This window comes from Phascolarctos cinereus, unplaced genomic scaffold (assembly GCF_003287225.1).
Source record: "Phascolarctos cinereus isolate Bilbo 61053 unplaced genomic scaffold, phaCin_HiC Scaffold_5;HRSCAF=322, whole genome shotgun sequence".
NCBI lineage: Eukaryota > Metazoa > Chordata > Mammalia > Diprotodontia > Phascolarctidae > Phascolarctos > Phascolarctos cinereus.
In genome coordinates, this window is record NW_027555958.1 from 82604461 (window position 1) to 82624708 (window position 20248).

Below are 20248 nucleotides of genomic sequence, written 5' to 3' on the forward strand. Positions count from 1 at the left end.
CCTCACTAAAGAAATAAAAGAACAACAGATTGGGAGTGCAAATACACAGAGGTGAAGGACAACCTAAAAGAAGAGAAGCAATAAATGATAACGATAAAAGAAAATCTGTTCGCTATAGAAGCAAAACATACTGAACTTGAAGACAGGATGTGTAGAGAGAACCTAAGGATCACAGGTCTCCCAGAAGAACATCAAAGGACAAAAACACCCTTAAATGAGTGAAATAAATGCAGAATACGAGAGAACTTCCCAGAACTTCTGAACATAGAAAATGAAATTCCAAGTGAAAGAAATCACTGATCACCTCCAGAAAAAAACTCAAGGCTACAAACCCCAAAGACACTTAGTGGTTAAATTTAACAATTCAGAAATTAAGGATTCAGAAACAAGTTCTTTAAAGCCATCAGGAAAAGACCTTCAAATTTTACAAAGAAAAGAACATCTGAATAATGCAAGCCTATTCGGGACCCAATAGAAGAGGAGGAAGGAATAGAATAAATGTGTTCCAAAGAGCAATGGAGCTCAGGATGCAGCCCACAACGACCCATCCTACAAATCTGAGTTTAACCATATAGGACAAAAAAAAAAAAAAAAAGATGGTCAACAATAACGAGTTTGAAATATTTTAAAAAGAAATGATTTGCCTCTCTAACATTCCAAAAAGAAGAGATGCAAGAGGAATGAATAAATGCAGCAGGCAAGAATAGTTACAGCAACAGAATAACACAGAAACTTCTTTCTAAATGTACACAGGGAGACAGGGACGAAGGTGGAATTCTGATAGACGTAACAGTGGGGCCAACAGGAGGTATTAACAGGTGAATGCTTCTATTGTGGGACTACATTACAATGTGGGAGGATATATAAAAGGTGGAAAGGCGAGCAAGTAGTAGAGGGGAATAGGCAGGTAGTAGAGGGGAGCAGGCAGACAGAGAGAAGTAATGTGATGGAGTCAAACCAAGGGCTAGCAATGAGGGGAAGGTGACTTCTGTGGTCTCAGCCTTTACAGGGAAGTAGGTGAGGAAGAAAGGAGAAAAGAGGTGGGACGTAGTTCTGCTAATTAATGTTCCCATTAGTAATAATAGATGGGAGATGAGAACTTTACAATGGATGAGGTCTAAGGGAACTGGTGCTTATAAAATCAGAGGAAGAGGAGTCTATGTGGAACCTCTGGAGACAACTGGAAGAGTAGGAGAGCATGGACACAAGGAGATTTCCAGGCAAACGTAGGAAATAAAGTGAACTAGAAATGGTATAAATCAGTGGTGGGCTGCATAATCTAACAGGGGTGGGAAATCTGCAGCCTTGAGGGCCACATGTGGCCCTCTAGGTCCTCAAGTGCAGCTCTTTGACTAAATCCAAACTTCAGAGAACAAATTTTGTGATGGGGGAAGGGCCCTAATCATGGGGCAGTGCTAGGTCATGCCGTCGATAGAATTCCTAGCTTGTTTAAGAAAACCTGAGTTCAAATGCATACTTAGACACTTGCTAGTTATGTGACCCTGGGTGAGTCACATAACCTCTTTTGCCTCAATTTCCTCATCTGTAAAATGGGGGCATAACAATAGCACCTACCTCCTCCCAGGGTTGTTATGAGGATAAAATGAGCTAATAAATGCAAAGCATTTAGAACAGTGCCTGGCACTGACTAAGTGCTATATAAAGGTTAGGTGATGGTGGTGGTGGTGGTAGTAGTAATCAAAATAATCATTGCTCTAGAAATGAGGGTACAATGGAAAGAGGAATCTAGGAGGTGAGCCCTATGAGGTTGGTGGCAGAAAGCACCTAAAGAGGAGGAAGAGCCTAGAATGGATAGTTTGAAAGCTTTGATTGCTGAAGAATACAAAGAAAAGAGAGACCTAGATACATTAATGTTGACTGTGCAGAAGCTTTTCAGTTTCAAATTCCCTCCTCTGCTATAAACACAGTATAATGTTCCTGCAGTTACTTTACTTTAAATCTTTTTTAATAAGGTGGACCTTTTCCCACAGACTATTTCCCTCATCCTCAATTCTCTCTTTTTGTTTCATATTCCCCCTTACTGTCCTCCCGTGAAGCTAGTCCTGTTTCTAGTTTTATAGTTTCATTTTTTCTGCACCCCTTTCCAAAAAGGGTTTCTCTCACTCTCTTCATTATCCATCTTCTTTTTCTGTGATAGTTAAAAACTTGAAATAAAGTAGATGCCCATCAATTGGATAATGGATAAAAAACCTGTGGTATATGAATGTAATTTAATATTACAGTGCTATAAAGAAATGATGCGATGAATATACAGAAGCATTTAAAGATCCATATGAACTAATGCAGAGTGAAGTAAGCCAAATAAAGAAAAAATATCTACATTAACTACAACAATTTAAAATTTGAAAGAAAAGGACATACCAAAAAAATCAAAAGTAAATGTAGCAAAAATAAAAGATCAAATGAAGAGTTATGAGAAGACATCCCCAACCAATCCCTTCTTACAGAGGTTGGGGGTCTATGTAAGTTCTACACTGCACACAGTTTAAATGTATTGACCAGCTGTGCTTACATTCACACACACACCCCTCTTTTCTTCTCCAAAAAACCATTATTTTTCCCTATGGGATAGCTCTCTGGGATGGGGAATGTGAGAGGAAAGTATAAACAGGATACTATAATGATGAAATGATGTAAGAAACAGAAAACATCCAATTAAAAATTAGTTTTATCAGAAAGCAAATGTTTTTCCCCTAAACATTTAATATTCTCCTCTCTTTAAGGTAATCTGAAAGTGACTTCTTTACTTTCAAAATTGCTTCTTCTCTAGCATGGGCCTTCTCCTCTATGTATGTTTCTTTGGTCTTACTGTTCTTCCCCATCTTTATCTGCATTGGCTCCTGCCCTTATTCTAGTTCCTTATACAGCACACTGGTCTTAATGAGAGGGGAGTTTGTTAAAGGCAGCTAGGCAGAGAATAGGGCAGCACACTCTTAGAGCAAAGGTCTTTGGAGTCAAAAAGACCTGAGTTTGAATCTCACTGCAAATATTCACAATCTGTGTGATCCTGGACAAATCGCTTAAGCTCTCTGCGCCTCAGTTTCCTCATTTGTAAAATAGGGGTCACAGGGTAATTGTAAGAATCAAATAACTGAACACATGTAACTTTACTTTGCAAACATTGAAGTGCTATATAAGTGACAGCTATTAATTAAAAACTTGGCAGTTTTTTTTAATTTTCATCTATTTGTTGTCTATCTTCTAGTTTTATTCTTATGTGTCCTTGTAATAATAGTAAGCATAATAATAAGATAATAAGCAAGATTGCTTATTATCTTCTAAAATCGTCTTCTGAGAGATTGTGCAAATGATTCTGTATTATAAACTGATGTTGGTCTTGGCTACCATTTCCTTTTCTGTCACGCAATTCTCAAACTGCTTGAAAATAGGTTTCTAAGTCAAACAACTAAAACAGCTCTCTCCAAAATTACTTATTATCTTACACACAAACACACACACACACACACACACACACACACACCCCCTAGCTATCAGAGTTAATTATTTTCCCTGATTTTTCTCCCCCTTTTTTTTCCCTACTGCCTCACTGTCCCCCACTACTAGTGACTATAAGCAGCTATTATCTTATTTTGATAAGATAATTGTGATCTTCTGGCTACAAACATGGCCAAGGTGACTGTGTTCATCCTCTCCTTGGTAGAAATGGTGATCATTCAGAACTTTTTAGACAGTCTTTCTCAGCAATACATATACTTGTGCTTTGAAAAATGTTTTCCATCAGGGAGGAAGCACGCAATAAGAACATATCTCAGAAACTCTTCGGTGATGGGTACTGGTAAGGAATGCTGTCTTAGGCTGTCTTGACAGGTTCCTAGTCTCTGGTAGTGAGGATGGAGTAGGAGAAGGGTTTGTAGCAGTTTATGTCTGTCTGTTTCTCTCTCTCCACCCCTTTTCCCTTCATTCTCTCTCCTGACTTTTTTCTGCTCTTTAAGTTTTCATACTGACTGTCTGATCCTTCTTCCCTTTGCTGAATCTGTAGCTACCTACCATCCTCTAACAGCGGGTTGAAGGCTCTAATTTAAGGCTCTGTCATAGGCCTTCTCTCACTAAAGTTTCAGGGAACCTCAACAACTCCCATGTGCTCAATTATGTATTTACATCACTTAAAGACATTTTATGCTCAGCTCTACTCATTTCTTGTAAGCTCCACCAATTACCTATCAGACATTTAAAATATATTTTTTAAATCCTATCAAGAAGACTACAGCAATTCATCAAGAAATCATTCATTACAACCAAGTTAGTTTTATACCAAGAATGCAAGGATGGTTCAACATCAATAAAAAAGCCAACAAAATTAATAGTAATAGTAAAACTTTTTTAAAAATCACATGGTATCTCAATTGATGCAGAAAAGCTTCCAAAAAAAATTCAACACTCATTTATGTTACAGGTATACAGGGACTTTTTAAAAGATCACATAAAGTACTTAAATTCAACCAAAATCAAGTATTGTGTATAGCGGGGATATACTGGAACCTTTCCCAATTAATACATGAATAAAAAAAGGATGCCCATTTTCCTCACTATCAATTGATATAGTTTTGAAAATGCCAAAAACAGTACTAAGAGAAAGAAACTTAAGGCTATCCCTATTTGTTGATAACATGACTTTAAAAAATCCTAGAGAATCTGCAGAGATGCTGAATTGAGATAAAATAGCCATAGCAATATTGCAAGCTTACAAAATAAAACCTCAAAAATCATTCTGTTGTTCTATATTTTATTGCTCTGTTATTTTTTTAAAAATTAAAAATATCATAAAATATACTAGTAAAAATTATGACAAAAGCCAAGAAACAATTTTTAAAAAAGGAAATTCCATTCCAAATAACTACAAAATGCATAAAATCATTGGGAATGGTTTACCAAAGGACACAAATTATTTACATAGATTCAAGAACTTAAATAGCTAGAGGAATAGTCAGTATTCACAAATGAACCATGATAACATAATAAAAATTGCACTATTATCAAAATTAAGTTACAGGTTTAATGCTATAACAAATTATCCGATACTAACAAAATTCATTCTGAAAAATAAAAGACCTAGAGTATCATGGGAAATAGGGAAATGGAAAATAATGAAAAGAGGTAAGGATGAGGGAGGTAATAGACCTTCCAGATTTCAAACTATAATATAAAATAGCAGTCATCAAAACCCATTTCATATTGGTTAAAAACTGGATAAAAACAGAGGTAGACCTTAATGGAAGAGAGCAGAAGAGTAGACAAAGGAGAATGAAAAACAACTGAACTCAGTAACCTAGTGTTTTATAAAATGGAAAACATAAATTGCCTAGGAAAGAATTACCTATTTAATAAAAACTGGGAAACTGGAAAGCTGTCTGGCAGAAATTACACTGATACCAACATTTTACACCATACTCCAAAAAATAGTCTAAATATATGACCTTAATCTTAAAGACCATATTATTAAACAAAAAATTATAAGAGATCATATCCTTCTCAGCCACATGTAGATGTATCTACCCAAGCAATTACAAAGGATAATATTGATAACTGATTCCTTGAAATTGAAACTTTACTATACATCCAAAATTAACACATCTATAGATCGCACCTAGTAAGAGAAACAGTCAAAAGAGAAACTACTTTTGCATCAAATTTTTCTGACAAGTCGTATCCAAGATATCCAAGAGATATGAAAATATTTTATATAGACAGATAACACCAAACAGATAAGTGGTCAAAGGATATGAACATACAGTTCTCAGAAGAACTGCAAACTATTAATAGCCACACAAAAGAATGCTCCAGATCACAAATAATAAGGGAAATGCAAACCAAAACAACCTGAAGTTTCAATGGAACACACTAAACAAACAGAAATAATGGAACTCAATAACTAATCTTAGATAAACCAGAAAATATAAATTACTTAACTCCCTCCCTATTTGATAAAACCTGCTGGGAAAACTAGAAAGCAATTTGGTAGAAAATTAGGCTTTGACTAACACTTTACAGTGTATTTCACAATAGATAGATATGTGGCCTTTATATTAAAATTGGGGAAGAGGGAAGAGTGGATCATATATATTTATATATGCATCATTCTTAGCTATAGGTAGGAGACACATTCTTAGACAAACAAGGGATAGAGCAAATTAAAAAAGATAAAATAGGAACTTGATTACATGAAACAGAAAAGTCTCAGCACAGATAGAATTAATGCTCCTGGTATACAGGAAGTGGTTGAATGGGGAGGGAGAGGGAGGATTTCTCTCTGATAAAAGTTTGGAATTGAACATGTCTGTGACTGTGTCTATGTCTGTTTATGTGTATGACCCAAAGCAATTCCCAATAGATAAGTGGTCAAAGAATATGATTCAGTTCTAGCCCCCAGCCTAGGAATAATGCCTGTAAAGGCAGAACCAGGGTAGGCATACCAGATCAAAGAGTACCCTACAATTTTGTTGCTCTGAACCTGCAAGGCCTTGCAGTGGGCTAATAGTAGCCGCTAAGTCCAGCAGCAAACTTCTTAACAGGGACAAGCCAACAAATCTTGCTCAGCCCCAGACTTGGGTCAGAAACTTGCAGAGATCAGGAGAAGGGTACGGGAGGACAAAATCTCAGCCCATAACTTACCCCCAGAAGTACTAAGGTGCCAGCCCTAACATACAGAAAGTGCCAAGTCAACAAATGAGCTGGAAGAATGAGCAAACAAAATGAATCTGACCATAAAGAGCTATAAGACAACAGGGAAACTCAAGACATATGCCCAGAATAAGAGAATATCTTAAAAACACATGGAAGTTTCTAAGGAAAAAAAAAAAAAACACCACAGCTCATACACAAATCTAATCAGAACGCCTAGAAGCATGAACAAGAGTTTTAAAAACCGCTAAACCACAATTTTTAAAAAAAGAAAGCAGTGAGTTTTTAAAAAAAAATTACAAAAGAAAGGAGATCTATGGAAGAAAGATATGGAAAGAGAATTAACAACTTAGAACAAGAGGTACAAAATGTTACCCATGAAAATATTTTAATGGGGATTCTTTTTCAAGTATATTTTGGATTAAATGGTGACTGAGGCCCCTTCCAATTCTAAAAGCATGTGTCTTTAATAGCATCACCCATAAAATCCAATAGATGGTTTTCTTGCTTTAGCTATGCTTCTAGGAATAAATCCTGGCTGCTTCCATCATCAATCTCCAAAACAAAGTTAGTCATCATTTTTGTAGCACCATGCAAATTTTAACACTACATACATGCCAGTTGTTAATATCATTTACTACTAAAGTACTTAGGTATTACTTTTTAGCTAGTTTTCTGCCCTTAGGAATCAACATTCTCCCATATTACATGGATATATCCTTCACAGAATCAAGACCCAATGCCCACATTCCTTTTTTTCTCTTCTCTTCTCAAGTGTTCCCAGGGCCACCTCCTTAACATAGATTGCCATTTTGTGAAGACATTGTACAAGTTACCCACAACATCAGAAACCCTACCTCTCCAACCTTTATACCTAATAGTCTTTGCCCCAAAAAGTTAGTGCCAATTTAATCATTTCTCCATCAAGTGAAAAGGTCATTGTTTTATAGATTGCTTGGGTTTAGACACACAGGAACTAGTAGCAGATGTAAAGTAAATAAACCTTCACAGATAATCTTATGAAAGTTTAAGTCAGAATTAAAAAATCCCTTTCTTATAATTTTAGCTGCATATGTTGGGTAATTTAGCATAATTAAAGAACCATTTCAAAATTAAACAAACTCACTGAAACACCAATTATATTTGAAGTGGTTTACTGTGCATATATGCAACAAATCTCAAATTTAACAACTGAAGGCAATTAAGGGATCATAGTAAAAATGATTACTGTCTTAGCAAACTTTTTAAAAACATTAGTAGAGCACGCAGCACACAGTAGATACTTAAGACTTTGGTGAACTGTCACATTTTTAAAGATGGATATAAAAATATCACTGTACAAAATGAAAACTAGAAAATGATCATAAAACCACCAGCAGCAGCAAAAGTTAAACACTGATTTAAGGGTGCTGGTCTTTTAATTTGCATTTCAGGGATAGGCATGAGGACTTTATTATAATTATGTAACATTGTGAAGGCCTTCCTTGGTGCAAAATTAAAAAGTCAGTTAATTAAAAAGCCAATTAACTGGCTAAGTAAAGGTCAATCATTTAAGTCTTCCCAAAAGATACCCCACTTTCTATTGATAAGACACATTCTTCAAAATTCAAACAGCACAATCAAATAAACAAAAATCCTCCCACTAATAGCGTTTTTTTTTTACTTTTACTCAATTTTCTTATTTTATCAATGCCTTTTCTCTTCAAATTCTAGGACAGTAACACTGGAACAAAGAATATGACATTTGGAAAATGCTTTGCATACTTGTGATATTCCAAGAAAATGGAGAAGTCAACTGTTACTGTGATTGATGATTATTAATAGAGATTTTTACACTCAGCATGGAAAAGTTGTACGTCATCCATCAGCAATATAGTACTGAATATGCTGTACAAACCTCTGGCAAGATTCTTCAATTAAGAGGATTAGAGATACACTCCTAGAAATTAAGAATAAGGTATGACACTCAGGTAAACTGGGCATCAACAAACTTTAGATATTTGGAAGCCACTAATCCATCTCAATAAGCAAAATAAAATCTCTAGATATTTTAATTCCGATAATAAAAATCATGAGAGAAAGCAATCCTTTAATAGCATGCATAAACATTTCTAGTCTATCGAACTCCAATTATCCAGAAATGCATGTCAAATTGTTTAAAGCAACTTTAAAAAAAAAAATCTTCCAGTTTAAATGCAAGGTTGCACCATTTTTTTTTGGTACCAGTGATGCTGACAGAATGTGGTTACTTACACGGGCAACACAGTAATCCTTGGGATTTTCTTTTTCCAGACCGTATTTCTCTAAAGCTTCAACCACAGCGAAATCTGCAGTATCCGTGGTTGACAGCAAGATTGTCTTGTATGGGATGTTTGGTTTTAAACTATCTGCATATATCCTCAGTGTTCCACCTGCAAAAAAAATTTTTAAGTGAAAAAACAAAAAAAAAATCCATAAACCATCACTCCAAGGGTTTACAAATTTTTGCAATGGCAATACCCGAAAAACTTCAGCAAACCTTTGCAGTGAGATGTATCATAATGATTTTTGCCAAAGCATATTACTAAAGGTACCACAGGACAGATACTGCTCAGTTTTTGAATGCTACATTTTCTGAGCAATTTTATTCTAAATATAACAACTTACATAATGAAAAGAATTACTGTTTTATTATCAGCAAATGTTTTATGACTAGGAAGAATGCTGAATGCTTAACAACAACTTCTGTTTTTCTTTTCAACTAATCATATTTTTACTTTACAGAATTATGATAGCTGCTTTAATGTTTGCTTTATTTTGAAATGTCTTGATATGTAACTACAGTAACTTTAAATTTTATAAAATATACATTTTGTATCAGGATAAATCAAAATCAATTCAAAGTAAAGCTTCAGCTGGCATCCTATTTATTTTTCTTTGGTATTTGGTACTCAAACTAGGCTTATGTATATTTATTTTAATCATCAGTTCTACTTATTAACATATTTGCTTCTTGTCTATTCAAATTTCCCAGTTTTATCTGATTATGTGTCACTACAAAAATAGTATTTATACACCTCCGAGCCGCCGTAAGGGAAAGAGAAGATAAATGGCCCTCTACATTTTACATGTACTAAAGTTAAGTTACCTATGCATTGTACAACACGGTGTAAATTTAAGATTGGTTCTAAACCAATACGTTTTTGTTCATAAGGTTGATTTCAACTAATCATATTGAGGTGACTGCACAGAAAGTACTGAATTATTTAGGGCTTCCTTTTTTTGTCCTCAAATAGTAATTACCTACCACATGTGCTTTTATCCTACTCCTTTTTCTCTTTAACCAAAACCCTGAAAAAGCACCTAACCAGTCCAACACAGCAAAAAACAAATCAATATGGAAAAGAAATCCAAGAGCTAGAAACAGCATTATTATAAAACTAAAACTAAAATAAACAATTGGAATACCTACAGCAGGATTTCAAAATGGAACTTACTGATTATCACGTGAATTAACACATTTTTCCAGGTAACATCCTTGTGAAGTCAAGACCTATACTGCTAAGACTGAAGAAACTATGATTGTCCTGGATCAGCAAGCAGAAGACTATGGCGCTATGATTGATTAGTGTGACTCTGAGAAAAAAAATCACTTGCCCTCAGTTTCCTTTTATAAAATGAAAGAACTAGACTAGATGACATCTAAGAGGTGTTCTAGCTTTATGATTATTTGGTCCCTCTAAACATCAATTCTGCCACTAGATGGTGCTCGTTAGATGTTTTTCAATTAAGAAGGCTGGCATCAGTAATACAATATCCCATAAACTGGATTCTTAAGCATTATGGAATTGGGGGGAGATGGAAGATAAATGTACGTGCACCTTGTGAGCAAGGCAGAAGGTGGAGGTGAGGTGAGGTAAGGCCTCAGTTATCTAAAAGATTTTCTCAGCAAATAAAACTTTGTCATTAGCTTAGTTCTGTAACTTCAAGAGATCCAAGGTTTTTTATCAGCAAAAGTATTCTTTCTACCAATAGATTACAATACTATGTCATTCCCACCATTCATACACATAAGTACACAGATGATCTAGCAGACAGGACTTTATGAATTATAACCCCAAATTTTATCACTTATTGGCCAGCCGAGGATGAACCTCTGAATCTGGCAAAGTTAGACCTTAAATTACTGGGTCCATTAGCAAACTAATGCTCAAAGGTTGTATCTAGTTTGGCAGGACCTGCCCAGACATATGCTTTCAGGACAAGGGGTTCACATCACAATCCAACTACATTCTTTTTATTTTATTTCCCTGATGAAAAGCCATCAAAAGTATACTACACTGTAATATCAATTTTGCTATGCCACATTTTGAGGGGAGTTCTTATACTCAATGTCCCTATTTTTATAACTATCTTGCTATATAGTTCCTGAAATATGGATAGTCCATTTCTCCTTTGGGAGAAAATGGAAGTAATTAATGTTTTCTTCCCACTATAGTTCAGAATAATTTCTGTATTGAACAGGGCTCTTTCCTGATACATTCCTTGCTGACCAACCTGCTCCCCCAAGCACTCAATGTTCTCCAAACCAATGGTTTCAATGCTTAAAAAATGTTTACACTTATTCACTTTTTGGCATGCAGCAGTTGCCCTTTCATAACTATGCTTTGGAGGAGAGAGAAAAAACCTCTTCTCTGAACACACACTGCTTGAGTGATTAATTTGCCATCAATCTCAGTTACAGGGAAAATTGACTCAGGGGGTGCCTGCAACCCCAACATGACTTATGACCCTGATGTTGGTTTAAATCATAATTAACCTATAAATACCATATATCCTAAAATGAACAAATATTGATACTGTAGGTTATTATGCAGTCCCTAAGTGGGAATCTTAAGTTAGGCTAACATTACCTGAATCAGGCCTGCCATCTGAGCTTCGGAACTCTTGCATTCTCTTTTCTAGTTTCTGCTGTCTCCGTCGTTTCATGACTACTTCAGGATTTGATATTGTGCGTGTAAAACTGGTTTCAGGCATATCTTTATACACCTCAGCTGCCAGTCGAGAATTCTCACTTGTCAGAAAAGAAACATATCACCACTGACAGTTTGAACTGTTTTGTTTTCCAACTGGTTTGTATGTCAATAAGGAGATAACAATCCTTTAAAAGTTAATATACCTTAAAGTACAGATTGTTAATTACCTGTGTTTTTACTTATAATCACTAAAAAAGACTAATTCCAAACTGAAAACAGACATGCATGTAGAAAAGGAATTAGTAATCTCTAAACAAGTATGAAAAACAGATTAGGTTTCTAAAAGTCAACTTCTGACTATGACTGAACAGCAACCAATCTTATTTCCTCTTTAATTTTCCTCCAGTCATGTTGGTCTGATTGGATGAGTAAAGGTATTAGAGCATATATGAGGAATGACTGTTAAAGGACGCAGAAGTTACACTTCCTCATTTCACACAGGTGAAATAAAAATGAAATAGTACACAGATGAAGGGGCATGTGAAGAGAATATTCTTGACAACAGGAACTTTTGTGGCTATGGAGTGTTTGCTATTTTAGAATCTATGGTTAAAATAACTCATTTGTAATGCTATATCAATCAACAATTATTTCGTAAGTAGCTACTGTTATATTTTTACTTCCCTTTTAATCATATATATCTGTGTTTGGTCATTATCATGGATTACTTAGGTGGAAATCTTTTGGTTCGTAAAAGCAAAGTATTTGGGTTGTCTCAACAATGAACTTACATGTCATCTCCATACAAAGGCCTATCATCTTTATCAGACACCTGTCGCAATGCCTCTTTTTCCCGCTTCTTTTTTTCCTTTTTTTCTTTCTTTGAAAGAGTTCTTTTAAAGTTCTGGATCACACCTTCTTTTTCTTGTTTCTCAGGCCCATTACTCTGAGCCTTCTGGGGAAAAAAAAAGATTGTAAAAACTCTGACTATAATAAATTCTGGAAACCAAAATCGGTTAAGTTATACTTTGAAACTGTATTTCCACATGAGAAAGTCAACAGACAAAGGGGGAACATATGAAGTGATTTTGAAAATGGAAACATCTAAAATATTTTTTGGTTACATCTAAATTAAAAATTGTAATAGATCACGTACACTTATAGACAAAGTAATAAAGATTTTGATCATTTCAATTTAAAAGGCAGGAAATGCAAAGATTCCCTAACAAAAACAACCCAACATAGTCTTTGAATTTGATTACCTTCAAAGACAGGAACATATTATTACCCAAGGCAGCCATTTCTAATGGCTCTATTTGTTGGGTTGTTTTGTTTTACTGTAGAAAAGTTCATTATAACACAGAATACAGAAAAAACATCCAATTCCATCTCTCAACAATCTGCAAAATCAACCTGCACATAACTCTTGCCTACTGGTTATCTTTAAGGAAGTAGCAAGGTATAGTGGAAACATGACTGGACTTAAGCTTGGGAGACCTAGAAGCCAATTTTAGTATAGTTCTAATAATGATGAAGGGGTACTGTTCTTAAAAGAGAAAACCTAGGTACAAATACCAGCTCTACTGGCCATATGAACAAGAAGAGTTTGCTACTTGAGCAAGTCATTTAACTTCAGTCAATGTAACTTTTTTTATCTGTAAAACTGGGATGATACCTGCACTGCCTCCTCTCCCTGGCTTGTGCTGGGTCAAATACTTCTTCAACAAGAAGGTCCCAGAATAATGTTAACCATTATTACTACTCGCTGGAATAGTGTTGGAGCTGTGAATAAGTCAATGTTTCTCTGAGTCTCAAGGTTCCCAAACTATGAAATAGGAATAAAAATACCTACTTTGCCTATAACAAAAGCTTATTAGGAGAACCAAATGAGATAATGCAGAGAAAACATGGTTAACATTCTACATAAAGAAAAATAAAAATGTCAACAATTATTATCAGTCTCTCCTCTGGAGACACATAATGTTAAGTCTAATCCCTCCTTGACATGGCACTTCTTTAGTTATTTAAAGATACTGTCATATCTCCCTAAATATTCTCTTTAGCAGGCTATTTCAAGTGCCTTTAATCTTTCTTCAAAAGATAGTTTTTGAGTATGCTACCATCCTGGTAGTGGTAGCACTGCTCTGGGCAAGGTCCAAAGCATCTCATTTACTGTTTTATGTCATGTGGTTGGCTCATAGTGAGCTTGGGATCAAATGAACTGTGGTCTTTTTCATATGCTATTTCATGTTATCAAGCCAGGTCATTTTCAACAAACATCCCTCAGGTGTTTTAATAAGTACATTGGAGATGTGAAGATGAAAAATGGCAGCCCCCATCCCTGACAGTTTACAATTCCTGGAAGCATGAGAAAAACAGAAGACAGAAGCATAAGACATATGGGAGAGATGGATCCCCTGTATACCAGGGAAATTCCTCATGGAAGGAGAGCTAAGGCTGAAAGAAAAGGATTTTTATTTAACAGATAGAGATGGATTGGGAGGTTAGGAGTCACCATAGCTAGGTGACAACGCATAAAAATGGGTAGAGGTGAGCAGGAAGGCCAACAGTATGTAAGTGCTAATATTTTAAAATGAATGAAAAAAAGAGCATATGAAGAACAGTAGTATAAAAAAAAGCTTGAAAATGTAGATTGGAGCAATATGTTGGAAGGCTTTAATTGCTAGATCCCCCAATTCTTTACTCACAAAAGTTATTTTAACCCAAAGTATAATTCTACACTTATTTCTGTTAAATTTCACTTAACTGGTGAATAGCCAACTTCCTAAGTTATCTTTCTAGACATTTTTTTGTGATTCTGTGATGATAAATTTATGCATTCTTCCCAAATTTATGTCATCCATAAATTTGATAAACTGTTTTCAATTCAAGTCATTAGGTAAATATGTTCAACAATACAGGTTGCACTAGACAGCTTCTGGAGTCTCTTTTAACCCTGAGATTCTATGAAGTTACATTATCTAATTTCGAAGAATAAATACAACTAAGGGTACTGAAGTATACCCCATAACTCAACCTTCTTTGGACTCAGCAATTCAATCATGTAGGAAACCATCTAATGGTACTATGCCCAGTACACATTTCTCCATCTTACCCACAAGAATGGCATGACCTAACCAAAAGTCTTCATGAAAAATCAACTATACAGGGTGCTCCAAAAGTCTTAACGCAGCTTTTAGGCTTTAATCACTTATTACAGTTTAAAACTATACTAAGATTTTTGGGACACCATATTCCATATTTACAGCATTTAAAATTCCAAAGACTTATTTTAAATAAAACCATGCTGCTTTTGATATCTATTAGCTACAAGTCAAATGATCAAATCAGATATAGTTTGTACCACCTGAAATTTCCTGTTTTTATGTCACGGTGGTAGGCAAACATTTATTAAGTATCTACTCTATCCCAGACATAGCACTAGGCACTGGGAATACAAATGTAAAAACTGGCATGGAGCTCACTGTGACATAGTAACTAAATATTCTAACAAACATATCTAGCTAAGTCATATTTAGATAAAAATATAAATGAGAATAGTCCAAATAATTGATAAAGGTGCTTTATGTGTATATATGTGTTTGTGCATGTGTGTGACAACTCCTTCTGATACATCAACTTGAGATTTCCAAAGTGTTCTAACATCTACTTTAGCTCTATATCTCTGAGACAAGGAGAAAGACAAAGGGAAATGACTTGTTCACAACCATACAGAAGTCTATATATCCCAACTTCAATGTTCGTGTTCTTCCCCTTATACAACAGTAATATTTTATCATCATTATACTATAAGGATCATTGAAGAGAGAAGGAAGGGTGGTAAAAGAGAGTTGAGATTTTAATTACGGTCCTCTTATTTCTAACGCAGCATTTAATCTACTGCTTTTGTATGCCTTCTAGAAGTAAAAGAGAGTAGAGAAGAAACCAAGCAATAAATTTTAATTGCAAAAAAGAAAATGATCAAATATCATTTTGTTGAAAATGTTTTTGCTTCATGAGTTTTTACTTAATATACAGTTGGGAAATTTTAACTGGATAAGATCTGGCTCTGGACTTTAAAATTATTATTATGTAAAATTGAGGACTCTTACCTTAGGAGGAATGGCATCATTTTCATTCTTGAGCACAAATCTGCCCTCCCGATCATCTTTGTTCCAATTTAGCTGTACAACTAGAGGCTTCTCATCTATATCCAATCTTCTTTCTTCTTCAACACATGAAAAGATTTTTTTTAAAAAGATCATGGTTATTTAACATTAACAGATAATGATATACCTTTATTTTGATCTTTAAAAGTATAAAAACATTACTTTCAGTACTTACAAACTAACTATTTAATATTCAAATTCAACTATACTCAGGGCTACATAAAATATAAAGGAAAAAGACATAATAGTTGAGGAAATAAGATAAAGTAGAAAATGAAAGCAAATACATGATAATGAGTTGCAGTACAAATGTAATATAAAGAAGCAAAAAGTTAATTAAGCATTAGGAGTAAAAAGCCTCCCAGAGAGAACGAGCTATGAGCCAAGTCTTAAAAGAAGTGATACAGATATGCCCAAGTGGAGATTTCAAGGCAAACAACATGAACACAGGCACAGAGATGGTCATGAACAAACCTCAATTTAAGAGGCTAAGGGGCCACTAGATGGCCCAGTGGCTAGAGCACTGGCCCTGTAGTCAGGAGGACCTGAGTTCAAATGCAGCCTCAGATGCTTACTAACTGTGTGATCCTGGGAAAATTCACCCAATTGCCCCTTCCCTTCCCCCTAATCTTGAGACAAGCTAGAAAAAGGGTATTGATCTAAATAGAAAGTACTGACAGAGGAAGTTGAGTAATTTACAGTAAAGCTGAGATATTAACTTTTGTTCAAACACAACAAGCTTCTGAAACAAGGGAGTGATGGGATAGAAAATACACTTAAGCAATATTACTTAGGTAATTGTGCATAATATAAGAGAATGGGGCAGGGGAAAAGACAACATAAAATATTTTCTGAGTAATAAGATCTAGGATGGTAATTGTGAATGTAAATAAAAAGTGTTTTATTTATGCCCATTACTTTGATACTGTTAGAATTTTACTGATGTCCTCTTTAGAGGACTGCTTTGACTGAAACATCCAGTAATTGGTGGCCAGCCTTCTAGTGATGAGGCTCTGTATTCTTAGCAGCAAAGCTGATCCTTTCAACTGTGACCAAAGTGAAAGCCTTTCTGACTTGATATGTACGAACCAGTTCCAGGAATCTCAACATAGGGTATGCGTGTACCCTAGGTACATGGAGCCAGACTGGGTTCAAGAACTTTGTCAAAAGAGTATGGAAAAATATTTGGTAAATAATTATACTATCCTATTGAAATATTCCAAAATCAGTAGTTTTAGGAAAAAATTGAATTGGAGGCAAAGGTATAATAAGACAAGGAGGGAGTATGATAATATATCTGAAAAATATGAGAGATGGTTAAAGGAAAATTCTTACCGGCTAAAACTGAAGTCTGAATATGAAACTCTTATAATATTGAGCTAGAAGAAATCAGCAAGTGACAGATAGGTGGTGCTGTGGATAGAGCTCCGGCTTTAGAGTCAGGAGAACCAGAGTTCAAATGTGACCTCAGATACTTGACACTTATTAACTGTGTGACCCGCGGCAAGTCATTTAACCCCTACTGCCTCACCAAAAAAAAAAAATTAGAAACAACAGCTCAGAATAAACTAACTGATCGAAATAACCAAAAACTCCTAATTTATTGTTAATCAATGAAACTTTAAATTTTTAAGTGTATCCTTGGTATATCTCATTAAAGACAACTAGGTGGCAGTGATGGATAGAATGCTAGAGTTAGGCATCAGGAAAACCTTATTTTGAATCCTGCCTCACACTTACTAGCTGTACGACCTTGGACAAGTCACAAATATTATAGCCTAAATTTCCACATCTGTAAAATGGGGATGATGAGGATGATGATGACAGTTCTATCACAAAATTGTTGTGAGGGAAAAATAGCTGTAATGAATGTAAAATGCCTTAAAGCACCTTATGAATGTAAGTTACTATTGCTGCTGCTGATGCTACTACTAAATGGGCTCACAAGGCTTTAATTATGTTTTTAACAACTCACCTCTTTGAATCAGGATTTTCAGTCCTGTTCTCATGACATGAAGGCTAATGGACTACAAACTCAATATGAGTCAGTACAATATAGTAAAGCAGCCAAAAGAAGCTAATTAAAGTTTAGATCCTATTCAGAAGATTATGGTCAGCTCAGGAAAACACTTTTTTAAGAAGGTGACAAATATCACAAGAAGGAGGGAAAAGTAGTCAGCAAAGGTCCTCAAGATTAGGTCACATACAGTCAGTTGAAGGGATTGAAGCTGTTTAGCCAGGGAGAACACTCAGAGGGAACATGAGCATTATCTTTCAAGTATCTGAAAGACTATCAAGTAGAAGCAGGATTAGATTTGGACTCAGAGGAGAAAAACTGGAGCAATGGATGGAAGTTGTGAAGAGTCAGACTTGGACCTGACAGAAAGACAAGACCTGTCCAAAAGGTTGAAAGGCTGCTGTTTCAGGAGTTAGTGGATTGCCCACTGCAAGAGGGGCTCAAGCAAAGAGTAGATGACCACTTCTTGGACACTTAAAGAGCATTCCTTTCAATATATAGGTTTGACTAGTCTCCTCAAAGATTCTGTGATTCTCCTATTTAATTTCATGACCATCTCATTCATAATTCTTCAGGGAGAGTATACATATAGAAGGTTTTGACTGCAAGTCAAACAGAAAGGCTCAATGAACCTTTAAAGTTTAGCATAAAAGCAAACATATAAAACTATTTCTGATGTTGACCTATTTCACATGGTAAAAATTTTGCTGGCAAGAACTATCTTTTCTTGGTTTTGGGTAAATTCAATTAATATTTCCTGAGCATCTAAAGTAGTATACAAGACAATTTAAAAGCAAGCAATTTCTTCCTCTCATACTTCTATTTATTTATATAAATGAGTCATTAATACCAATATCATCTAACCAGAACATTACTGCATTTAAGGCTATTAACTACTTCTAGGTATTTCAGATGGGTAAGAAATAGCAAGTTATTTATAAATACATATGTTATAGTATTATTGCTTTTCCCCCCTACAATGTTGCTTTAAAAAGGGATACCTATAATGTTAACTAAAGTCTGACCTTGGAAGGTAAAAATATACTGCTTGACACTACTGAAATTTTACTTCAAAAGCTTATCCCTTATGTCACTATCATGTTCGACTGTGTTGCAAATATTAATTACTACAAACTAAGAGTTATTATTTACTTGTAACTGAACTTCCAAAAATGTGTAACATATCATTAGTATAGGTGATCAGTAAACCAAAGACAGGTTTCACTGTAAGGACAGGTTATGCTACTTATTGTTCAGAGTTGTATTTTTAATGGTGTAGGGAACTCAGTGAGGAAACTCCCTCTTCCAATGCAAATCAGCACCTCCTGTGAGCCATATAGTCTTTCACAAAACTGTCTGAGTACACTTGAAGGTTAAATGCCTTGCTCAAGGTCACATGGCTAATACGTATCACAGGCAGAATTTGAACCTAAGTGTTCCTAACCACAATATGACTTTCTAGACACTAAAGCAGAGTTTCTATGCTACTTGTCTGGAAAAGTGACTTAATAGAAATAAACAAAATTCTACTCCTAATAGAAATACATACCATAATGTTACAAGTATCAAAAATGTATAAGACTCCTAACATCTATTTTTGCTATCTTGCTATCACTATTGCCCAACCCTAGAGTAGCTGTCCTCAATCTCAAACCCTTCCAATCTCCACATTTTGAAATTCTACCCAACCTTCAAGATTTATCTAGCATCCATGGCTTATCAGTGCTTCTTTCTCCTGCTTCCCATGCCCCTATGCTCTAGTATAAACCTCACTCTCCTTAGAATATTAAGAATATATTTGTACCTTATGTATTTGCCACAGACCAGACATGGGGAACCTGTGGCCTAGAGGCTGCAGGCTCCCCATCCCTGCCATAGTTTATTCTGTATGAGAATTTGTGTTTACATGTCTTATCTGCCCTACAATATCTTCAGAGATCATTCATTTCTCTTTATTATCTCTCAGTTCCAAATAGTACTTAATAAATGCTTAAATGCATGCAAAGTAAAATGAAATCAGCATATTTACCTATACCATTAATTACCCTGGATATATGGGCTATTTTCCAAGGTGCTGATTTTAACAAAAGGAAAGACAACCAATTCCAAGACAAATATTTAACAAACACAACCCAGTCAAGATACACTAACCTCCACTGACATGCACTTCATAGAGTGAATATTTAGGAGATGACAGCATTCTCATGTCAGGTCGAAATTTCTCTGCAAGAGTTTCTATGACATCTTGAGTTGTAGCAGTACTGGAGACCCGGATGCATTTTGTTGCAAAGTTTCCAGCAGCCTTATCTTGAAAGTAAAATCTCATTACTCCATGGAATTCCAGATCCTAAAAATAAAAAGTTTCAGTTACTGAGGGGCAAGAGGGGGACATTAAAACTTCAGAATCATTATTTGAATGTTGGTAAAGGATTTCCACATAATAATCT

General features: G+C 35.2%; 1 protein-coding gene across 22 annotated transcripts in view; it reads right to left on the bottom strand.

Moving 5' to 3' along the window:
- The window catches only part of AFDN (afadin, adherens junction formation factor), a 181860-nt gene that overhangs the window by 102602 nt on the left and 59010 nt on the right, over nucleotides 1–20248 (bottom strand). For 12 of the 22 annotated variants that reach the window (XM_078155037.1, XM_020970374.2, XM_020970383.2 and 9 more), the window contains exons 2-6: nucleotides 19953–20148; nucleotides 15728–15843; nucleotides 12407–12570; nucleotides 11553–11713; nucleotides 8914–9071 (exon numbers count right to left, since the gene is read on the bottom strand). In XM_078155037.1, the coding sequence (XP_078011163.1) occupies nucleotides 8914–9071; nucleotides 11553–11713; nucleotides 12407–12570; nucleotides 15728–15843; nucleotides 19953–20148 (795 nt within the window). The remainder of the gene's footprint in view (nucleotides 1–8913; nucleotides 9072–11552; nucleotides 11714–12406; nucleotides 12571–15727; nucleotides 15844–19952; nucleotides 20149–20248) is intronic. The other 10 variants (XM_078155039.1, XM_078155036.1, XM_020970382.2 and 7 more) reach the window with 3 other exon arrangements.